Source organism: Centroberyx affinis, unplaced genomic scaffold, assembly GCF_046629955.1.
Source record: "Centroberyx affinis isolate AG114_WGS23_722 - 3 ecotype Tasmania unplaced genomic scaffold, CSIRO-AGI_Caff_v1 ptg001606l_1, whole genome shotgun sequence".
Taxonomy (NCBI): domain Eukaryota; kingdom Metazoa; phylum Chordata; class Actinopteri; order Beryciformes; family Berycidae; genus Centroberyx; species Centroberyx affinis.
Genome location: NW_027280050.1, coordinates 1 through 10,689, shown reverse-complemented (window position 1 = coordinate 10,689; position 10,689 = coordinate 1). Strand labels below are relative to the sequence as shown.

At 41.4% G+C, this 10,689-nt stretch overlaps 1 protein-coding gene, 1 long non-coding RNA gene, 1 other non-coding gene and 1 pseudogene across 3 annotated transcripts; 2 read left to right on the top strand and 2 right to left on the bottom strand.

Annotated features, from left to right (window-relative positions):
* Positions 1-627: 627 nt before the first annotated feature.
* LOC139651223 (small nucleolar RNA U3) lies at positions 628-857 on the top strand (annotated as a pseudogene).
* Positions 858-4,346: 3,489 nt separating this feature from the next.
* On the bottom strand, positions 4,347-7,112 carry LOC139651207 (uncharacterized). The gene is made up of 4 exons (XR_011695696.1): positions 6,882-7,112; positions 6,736-6,796; positions 5,432-5,637; positions 4,347-5,203 (listed from the first exon to the last, which is right to left on the bottom strand). It is a non-coding gene; the product is annotated as an uncharacterized lncRNA (long non-coding RNA).
* Positions 4,677-4,892, top strand: LOC139651208 (small nucleolar RNA U3). Its single transcript, XR_011695697.1, has one exon. It is a non-coding gene; the product is annotated as a small nucleolar RNA U3 (small nucleolar RNA).
* A 768-nt stretch (positions 7,113-7,880) lies between the features above and the next one.
* Positions 7,881-10,238, bottom strand: LOC139651203 (B-cell receptor CD22-like; the record flags this gene model as incomplete). Its single annotated transcript, XM_071528066.1, has 3 exons — positions 7,881-8,215; positions 9,459-9,719; positions 10,020-10,238. Coding segments are annotated over 3 exons (815 nt in total), but the record flags the coding sequence as incomplete, so codon positions are not given.
* Between the last annotated feature and the right edge of the window lie 451 nt (positions 10,239-10,689).

The following is a 10,689-nucleotide window of genomic DNA, read 5'->3' as shown; positions in this document are numbered from 1 at the left end:
TGCTAGAAAAAGAGAAATATACCTAAATGTTATGGTCTGGGTGTAGGCCAATTCAGTAATAAGTAAAAATGAATAGTCTGGTAGATTTTCTTCCAAATTTGTTAGTGACACAAAACTTAATCTGAATAAACAGTTGTTTTTTTGGTGTTAGCCCGGTTAGCTAGTGAACAGGCTAATTTAGCAAAGCAACATGCTAATGTAAACATGCAACTACTACCCTGTAGGCCTGCTAACACTAGCTTCTACTAGATTCTAGCTAGGGCGCAAATCGATGTATTAACAAAAAGACAGTGATGGTTACCTGACCAACAAGTTGTCATTGTCTAAACACAAAATGAATCTCAACTTCATTTATCAGTGATCAAATGATCAGAACAACAAATTAAAGGAGAATAGGAGCACCATCTAGAGTTATAGTCCATTTACTCTGCCTATGATACCAAATCATTTTTCAATGCATGCCGTATGCAATTAGATCTTTAAACATTTCTCACTCAACTCACTTCTGATGTTCAGATGATATTTGTGTCAAATCCCTCAGATTTCTGGTGTTTAATGAAGAGCAGAAACCCCGAGTGAGAAGGACTTTCCCATGAATGACTTCCAGGTTTCATCCACTGTTCAGTTAAGACTTTACTTTCAGGGATCATTTCTATAGTTTCTGACTGGAGAAATGTGTTTCTAAAGTGTTTGGTCTCACTAACCACCATGATGAGTCATGATAGAAATATCATGACTCATCATGGTGGTTAGTGAGTGGACAGTGAATAATGATTCAGTTCATATGTTCACTGTCATTGATGACTGTTCTTTACTTCCTAATGGAGCATTGAGGAAGGAAATATGATCTGAGTGGTTGGATGCTAGAGAGTGAACCCCACACTTAACCTGTGTCTAATGTATGGCAACTACTGATCTTGACTAAGATGCCATAGTTTAGGCTCATACTAACTGAGTCAAATGAGTTTGGGCTGATCTGCAGTCAGTGATTCCAGCTTTCCCATAGATCTCCTGATGTGCTTTCCCACTAATATTTACAAAACCAAATAAAAACGGCCACATGTTGTGGGTTTTCATGTAGGAGAGAAGAGACAGAGACATTTTCAGTGACATTAAGAGAGATTTAGTTGATGTGGAGAAATAGAGCAAGAAAGAGACCAAGATCACAACAACAGATTGTTTTCTTCAAGAAAAGATTACTGGTAACACTCCCTCCCTCATCTAGCCCCAGTCAAGCACTCCCCATCCCAGAATGATATGTATGTATGTATGTATGTATGTATGTATGTATGTATGTGTGTATGTGAATATGGGTGATACATTGTTAGTCTCGTTATGAATAATAAGAGGATATTAAGGTGATTGTATATGTAGGATATATGGCAGAAATAAGGCTGTTTGTTGTGCAGTGAAATCATCATTTGATGGTTTATGCAGACTGTGTGGACATGGTGTTTTTTGTTAAATATTGCCGCTCTCTTCTGTCTCGTCGTGTGCTACAGGCTTCATTTTACTATCATCTCTTGCCAAGGTGCACTCGTGAGGTAATTGCACCAAAAAATGCCTTTCGTTAAAGTCAGCGGTCATTTCAGCACCACAGTGAAATAGACAGCTCCTCTGCTCTCAGGCGCTGATGCTTGTTTTCACGTTTCAGCTCTTTGACCGTCTGTTTACGTCACCGCGTGTCACAGCGCTATCCAAGGCTCTGATAGCTTTCTCTTTGACCTCTCTACTAGTAACTCATTCGACTGTAAAATCCAACACATTGTTGGTAAAATATATATGCACCTAATGGTGTGTGTGTGTGTGTGTGTGTGTGTGTGTGTGTGTGTGTGTGTGTATGTGCTTAACTAGAGTGCACTAGGGACTGTCATAATAGCGTTCAGTCAGTTGGACGGGTTTTGATCAAATGAGATTCTTACCAGACTGAAAATTAGAATTTATAACAGTAAGATTTAGCTGCATACATCGTGGACGCCCCTCGTTTATTATCATATTGAATTTCTGTTTACCAAAATAAATGAAATGGACCCTAAAGGCAATTATTAGGCTCACACCGGTTTTATAATATTATGGTAAGAATGATTGACTGATTGATTCGGTCATTTTTTTTATGATTTTGAAAAAAAACATTTTTTGTTTTTTACAAAAAAGCCTAATCTGTCCTCCTAAAGGACAGTCGGTCTTGCAGCCTGTTCACTGCTGAGCAGACAGAGATCTGACTGTCAAAAAGAACTACAGTCAGAGGAGATCAAATTAAGGTGGAGGCTTAAAGTTCTAGAGATTTACTGTTGCTTGAATAATTGTTGATTAAAGCCCCTGCTGGCCATAGCTTGGACTTGGAGCAAGATAACAGTTTCACAGTCTGCGTGGGAGAAGCAGGCGGGCTGCGTGCGCATCAAGTCTGAGAGGGAGAACAACCAGAGGGCAGAAGAAAATGTGACGACATGTCAGTAGAGGTAAGAGAGGCTCTAAAATCCTATTTATTATGATTGAATAGTGTAAATAGACAGTTGCTTAAAAAGTTCTTATTGGCCGTAATCAGTCGGTCGCGCGCGCGCGCGCGCACACACACACACACACACACACACACATTGCCACAAATGCAACGTCTGTTAGCGGCTCTTCCTCTGAGAGTTTCAACTTAAAAGAGAAATCAAATATTAGCATATCATCCCCTTAAAATATAGGTGAAATATAGGAAAACAGCTGGATGCCCTGTAGCCTCACCATGTGCCGCGAGCCATTCTGCCCAACACACACTAATGCAAAGACACTTTGAGACTGTTGTCATTTTGTGACTTGGTTTATTTGACTCACAATTCAAAATAACGTTTCTTCTGAGTGCCCAGTAACACATTTCCTACGACCTGATGACAATCTGTCCAGCAGTCCTAGAACAAGCAGAACCAGCACTGAATTGTTTTCCTTTCTTTAATCGCCAGTCGGCTCATTAAACTATGAGGGAAGACGCAGCCTCACGTGCAATGAATCGAGGAGTTGTATTTCTTATAAAAGATACAATTTATTATGAGTCTACAGATCATATTCACAAAGCTTAGTAACCATTCCTCCACTTTGCTAAGAAGTAGCCGATTCCATTAATATCTGGTAATAAGTCCAGGTGGGAATGACAAGTAGGCTACATTAATATTTGGCAATAAATAAGCTTCTTTTTCTATCCATTTATTTGAAGTTGATCCGCCATTACCTACTTCCTATTACATGTTTAGAAGTAAGTGTGGAACATCATCAAAGTTCTGGAAACCCTGGCAACCGTCCAGACATCAGTCATTCTGCTCTGAGACACAGAAGGAAACCGACGTGCAAATTCACGGCTCTTCCACGACTTTTTCGACGATTTTATTTCGACGTTTCTCGACATTTTCCTCAACTTTACTCTATCAGTTGCTCTTCTCGACCTTTTCTCATGGAGCAGGTGAGGCAGAGACACATTTTTAGGTCAATTTTCGGGGGGGGGGGTTAAAAAAATGTTTACGTTCAAATTGATATCGGCTGTTTGTTTTCAAATTGCTCCATGTTGTGCCCAGACACCTGCTGGACCACAGCTACTGGAGGAGCCACAGCAAGCTGACCAGAGGGAGGCGCTGCCGAGCCAGGAAGGAGGTTCAACTCTTTTTACTGTCACACACAAAACCTCATACTGTAGATACTGTAATATACCAGACAGCTGCACTCTCCTGTGTCATATTACATCACCTGACCTCTCTAAATGGATCTTTTACTATGCACTTGTAATTGTCTTTACTTTATTTTGAGTTATTTTCATTTATTTAAAACATTGTAATTAGCCTGTCTGTATATACTGAATGTGGAAAAAGGGCTTTATTCTCAATTGTACATCTTGTTAAGTCTGCTTTGCCATGCCTTGTATTGTGAGGGAAAAGTGCTGCTACCTGGAAAGGTAATAAAAACATGTAGAAATGCAGTAGAGTTGTTTGTCAATGTTTGTGGTGTTGCTGGGCAAGGCTTCATCTTAGGGTTAATGTTAGAAACAGGGTCAGGCTGGGTTGTGTTAGGCTCAGGCTCAGGTCAGGGTTACATAGAGACAGTGACACACTGTTGAACATCTGCTTTGTGTCACCTGATAGTCAGTTGAGTAACATCACACTATCCAAATAAAGTGTTGCCTTAATCATTTTTCACACAGGTCATGTCAGAGCATCCCACACAGTTTCATCAAATAAATGAAAAAACACACACACAAACAATTTGCATAAGAGGGCTTTATTTATGAAAGAATATTTCAACTAACAAATTAAAAAAAAACACAAACACATATTATTTTTTTATACTGATATTACACTGATTGTTTATGTTTTACTTATTGTTATTATTTGTATTTTTTATTTTTTTATATATATTTTTTTATGATTATTATTATTGTTGCATTATGTTTAACCCGTCAACTATGGCACACCAAACAAACTATTTACAAATCTCCACTGACACACCCCTGGGCTGACAGGCCGCCAGACGCTGCACCATGTGGCCCTGGGCCCAGGAGCAAGGCGCTACCTGAGGCCCTGCTGGCCCTGCCAGACGCTAAGGCCAGCTTTCAGGGTGAAGGGCCACTCAAACCCATGAAGAGCAGAAACCCAGAGTGAGAAGGACTTTCCCATGAATGACTTCCAGGTTTCATCCACTGTTCAGTTAAGACTTTACTTTCAGGGATCATTTCTATAGTTTCTGACTGGAGAAATGTGTTTCTAAAGTGTTTGGTCTCACTAACCACCATGATGAGTTGTGATATTTCCTTCTGACAGTGAAGTGGACAGTGAATAATGATTCAGTTCATATGTTCACTGTCATTGATGATTGTTCTTTGCTTCCTAGTGGAGCATTGAGGAAGGAAATATGATCTGAGTGGTTGGGTGTCAGGGTTTAACCTGTGTCTAATGTATGGCAATTTATTCATTTGCTTCAAGTGAAGTAAAGTTTTGGAAGAGAAATATTCTTTAGAGCTGACCTGTAGCTTTTGATTAAGCATGAACAAATAAACATGAAGCTAATTGGTTTTACACAAGAGCTTTACATATGTACATTGTTGTATGTACCTGCTTAAATAAAGATTAAATAACACCATGTCTTAATAACAGAGAGTGTTCAGAATCTGGGGTTTGTGTGGGGTTTCTGGACTGTGCTGTACAGCTCAGATGGATCCTCGTCAGCTTCCTGGCTTCTGGTTTTGAGGGGGAAAAGATAAATTAGTGCATTCTGAAAATAAGAAGAAACATGAATTAATTAAGAACAGGTTCAAACAAATAGAACATGTAAATACAACGGTAATAAAATGGTTCTAATCTATAAAAATCTTGCACATTGTTTAAAACTCATGCATGCTTAATGTCATAGCAAGGACAATGTGCCTGTGGTGCTTTGCTCAGCTGTAATGTGAAGGCCTGCTCACCCAGGAGCAGTTTGGGGTCTTCTGAACTTGACAGCAGCATACTGGACAGTCTCCTCCTCCTCTCTTCTCTGAAGCTTGAAGTTGGAGTAGAGAGGATCTGGCCTTATCTTAGAGAAGTGGACGGTGGCGTAGTCGAGGTCGTCCTGCTGCTCTGTCGGTCGTGTCTGTGCTGCAGCTGACGTGTCACACACATGACCCGGGTTTAGCTGGTGGGTAGACATCATACAGACAAGGTTACATTACATTTTAGAAAACTCACTTTCTGGCCCTTACTCTTATATTTTCAACTGCTCAACAATGACGGATGGTGCTACGAACGAGTAGGCTTGGGCCAATATTCGATAATATCAATTATCGCTATATTTTGTGAATATCGCGCAATTTTGCAAATTTTTTCACTTATAAATGTATAATCTACTAGAGGTAAGATAGTAAAAAACAAAAATAATCATAGTTGTAGTGACATTTTTTTATTTTTATTTCAAGTGGGTTCTCTTTTCCACAATCAGACCATTTTCCTGGAAATGGCAGGAATTAGCAAATTACACCAAATGGCCATTGTTTTTGCTTGAAAGATCAAATTTCTAGCCAAGAAATTTGAAGTCATTTAGGAGAAATAAAATACAAGGGGATGGGAGGGGCGGGGAAGAAATCAGTTCTCTTGATGTTGTTGCAATTCCTAGTGGTTCCTATGCCGATAGAGGTCGATAAAGTTCTTAGATTACTTAAGGCCCTTTTAAGGCCTTTCTGTTCAATATAGTAACATTTTTGTGGATTGAACTGTCTGTGTTCTTCAGTTTGATTGGTGAATCTCACCCTCCCCCCCCCCATTGCAGACATTCATATTAAACTTTAGATGTTTAGCTGACTCTCTTATTCAGACCAAATAACAATGAATGTAACAGTAGAAAACCAACATGATACCAACTACAAAATAGTCAAAAAAAGTCAAAGCCACAACACCCACAGTGATGATGACACAAATATTCCTGTCAGACAGAGAAGAGCTAGGTAAAGAAACACAAGGTAAGGAGAAAAGGTAGAAATGTTTTTAATAAACAAGAGAGGAAGTTGATCGAGTGCAAGAGGAGGAAGATAGAAGAGAGGGTGATAGAGAGAGGAGGATATGATTTATTTGGGTGATGAAGGTAGAGGAAAGAGAGACATGAAGTGATACTCAGTCAGATGAGTTTCAAGTTGCACTGGAAGACAGGGAGTGACTCAGGAGTCTGAACTGGGGAGCCAGACTGCGTGAGGAAAGTGGTTTTCTTTTGCACTGGAATTGTTTAATTCCTCTTCCTCACCTGCAGTCTGTTGTCTGGTCTTTCTCCAGGTTCAGATGGTTGTTTGGAGGCCCTCTTCCTTCTGGTTGAACAATTGAATTACTGAACAAATGGTTGAATTTTAAATGCCTAAGTGAACATAACCACAGTGAAACAGAATTGCTCACCTAATCCATACCAAGACAAATATGAGGAGTATGATAACCAGGAGAAGAGTAGAAGTTACTGCAAGGGCTGTTGATCTCCATTGGGCCGGGAAATGGAGATCAGATGAAAACACTGACAATTAATTAGGGGATTACAGGATGTTTAGGTCCATTACTGACTGATAATCCGACAAAAAAAGAGGGAGACGCAACCATTTCCTGACCCAGTGAATATGGAACAACTTGGGACAATGTGGGAACGTGTGTGAGGGTTTGTTGTGTTGTGCTTTGGTCTAACTCTCTGCTTAACCGAGGTCTCTTTGACATCGGTGCAAACGATAACAGAGAGGTCTCTCGATTTAACCCTGTGGGTCCAGAGGCCGTCAAAACAGGGGAAGCTGTGGAAGGTAAAGCGAAGTCTTGGGGGATGTCCAAGTGCGCGTAAGCTCCATCACAAAGTCGGAAAACACCAGTAGTCTGTTTCTCACCGTGGCACGTTGCTGCAGGAGGAAGTAATGCCCCGCCAGCCTGATCTGCTGTCAGGGAGGCTGGAAGTAGTGGGTGCTGAGGGGGCTGCAGCACCCACTACTGGTGGCGGGCTGTAACTGCAAGGCTAAAACAAATCAATAAAAAAGCATTTTAGCGTAAGCAGTCTATAAAACATGGTTGTTCGTTAAATGGTTGAAATCCACCCTTTGTTATTTTTTTATGATATTTTATGTGTATCTGATGCACACATAAGTAGCTAGGCTCGAAGGATCACGGATATTAGTGGTAACCGGTAATGGTGGGTTAGGTATCACTACCTAACTACTGTCTTCTGATTAGGAATAAACCTGCATTCTGTGTGTGAGCTGTCCATAGCTGAATATTGTACTATGCTGCTTTGGTGTTAAAGTTTGCTGTCTGTTGTAGTGTAAAATGTTCTAAAACTGGTGTAAAATGTTGGCCATTCAAATTAATACAAAAATCATGAATGTTGCGCAGCATTTAATATGACGTCATTATATAGACTTTCTCTCAGCACCCCCAACTCTGACTGACTTCCAGCGTCCCTGTCTGCTGTTGGCACGGAGGTGGAGCGGGCCACGGCACCTCCAAACAGTTGGCCCCACGGCTGCACAGGTCGAATGGTGCCAGGGTGGTACCGTCAGGCTCCATAGGGACATCCAGGGTACCAAGGACTTGAGGTGTCTCTTCCCCCTCCTCATCGTCACCCCCGACATCGCCTACATCTTCAGAAAAACCGACTGACGCAGCAAGAGACATCCCATCGTCAGACAACAACTCCGGGTCAGCAAGTGCCGCTTTGGCGTGCAACATGCCAAGACACACTGGGCAGGCCTGGTGAGTGTCTGTCTCGGAAAGGAAAAATCTACATGCACTGGGGCACGGGCGAGATTTGGCTTTGCTAGCTTTGCTAGACCCACCGGTTTTCTTCTTCCTCTAAGTAGTCATCCTACTGCAGGTTAGCCGAGCTAAACAAGTACGGAAATGGCGGAGTTTGTTAGCAAAGCTAAACAAAAAACCACACATTAGCAGAGCTAAACGGTAGAAGAAAACAAAAATGCAGCTAGTTAGCGAGGCTAAACAAGCGCAAATGCAGAAACAGCTCAGAAAACGAAGCCCTAGGAAGGAAGCTCGCTACAATTACAATTTACAATTTCCCATTTGGCAGACGCTTTTATCCAAAGTGATGTACATGAGATTTTAATACAACACAAGCAAGGATCTAGTCGAGAGAGAACAACGAGAGTAAGTGCCATAAAGCTAAGTTCTGGTCCAACAGGATATAGGTGCTACGAGGCAATGCATAGAGTGCATAGAGGCACATAAAGAGTGGCTCACCTCTAGTCGGACGGTTGAGTCGCTAGCGAAGTGTTCTGCTTAAAATTCAGATTAAGCGAGGTGAAGTGTAAATAGATTGAGGAGATGAGACCGTGCAGGGGTAACTCTACCCCAGAGGAGGGGGCGGGACCTCCCTGGTCTCATTGGCCTTGACAGGCGTGATTAAAAATGTTCTTCAGGTTGGAACCAAGGAGGTTCTACCTGTACTGATTTAGCACCTCAGTTGGAGAGTGAACAAGGTATGAATGTGTTTTTTGTTGCCATTTATATTTTATGTCATGGGTTGCTATTTTTGACCACCATACCGTCCGGTAGAATAAATGATATAGCCTTAACCAAAACTCGTGGCCATTTATGCTTCGTTAGCATGCACTGTACACTTTGTTTTCATTTTATATATTGTCTATATATTACAGTCAGCTTGTTAGCTAGCTAATTACTGGCTAGTAGTTGTACATTAATATTAACATCTGTTGCTTTGTGGAATTATCTTCCTGGCTAGTAGCCAAAACACAGTTGTTAAAGGTTAACTGATGTGACTCTTTTGTTTATTACTGAATTGAACTACACTCACACCACAGCACTTTTTTTTCAATTATCTATCTTTTTCTTGCCTAGTTTTAATAATAACATTATTTGCACACAGCCACTCCTCCAGTATACCTGATGATGGCGCCAGACATGGAAAGACTCGTTTGTGTGTAACAGTTTTAGCAATGTGCAGTTTAGGTGAACTAGCACATTACTTACCTGCCACAACAGTCAACTGTAAGGTGGAGGTATGACGTCCTCTGCTGTTATGGGCTTCACAGGAATAATTCCCACTGTGTTCAGGTCTGAGGTCAGTGATGGTGAAGATCTGTTCTGATGCTATTAGTGAGGCTTCATTCTCCTTGTACCAGGTGTAAGTAGCTGCTGGGTTGGCATCACTGCTGCAGGTCAGAGTCACTGAGCTGCCCTCCAATATTTCACCAGAGGGACTCACCAACACTGAAGTGTTCTTGGGACCATCTGGAGGACATGGAGTAACATGGATTGTCTTTAAGATGAGGATGTGTTTTTATCATGGAACATACTTTTTAAATAGTTAATAGTAAGTAGTTGTGGGGGTGGTGTTAGCCTAAAGTGCAGAGATGCAGGCTTGTGACAAGAAGGGGTCACAAGAGCATCGCGGGTCTGTGGCTCAGTTGTGGTGACCCAGTCTGGGTTACGGTCTGGGCCATTTTTCAGCAAAACTTTTCACAGGATAAATAAAAATTAAAATAGCTGCTGGTAGCTTCTACATTGTATGATTAATGAGCTGTCACTCACATTTCACATTAATAGAGATGGCAGATCTGTTTCCCCCCAACTCATTCTCAGCTGCACAGTAATACTCTCCAGAGTCAGAGGACTGGATGGAAACAAAGTGGAGCTGTGGTTCTGTACTGAAAGGTTTATGTTCTGGATTTCCATTCTCCTTGTACCAGGTGTAAGTAGCTGCTGGGTTGGCATCACTCCTGCAGGTCAGAGTCACTGAACTGCCCTGCACTATTTCACCAGAGGGACTCACCAACACTGAGGGAAGCTTCGGAGCATCTGGAAGAAATGATATTGACATATACTAACTTTAAGATGAGGATGTGTTTCATCATGGAACTTATTTAAATTCTTAATAGTAAATAGCTGTGGGATGGCAGGATCCTAAAGGTTAGAGAAGCAGGCTTGTGAATGAAGCTGATAGTTATGATTATGCAAATATTCAGACAGACAAACTGAGGGGAGGGAGGAGGGGAGTCCCACTGGGGTCACCCCCATATTAAATACATGCAGTCATGGTACAGTACATTAGGTGAAAGGTTTCCACCAGATGGCGTTATGTTAGTGATACACTGTGGAGTAAACTCACACACTGAAGGAGAGCGGGAAGCCTGATGTCCTTTTACAGCACAGGAATAGCTGTCTCCAGGATAAAAGTTGCCTGTATAAGAAGAAGTAGTTC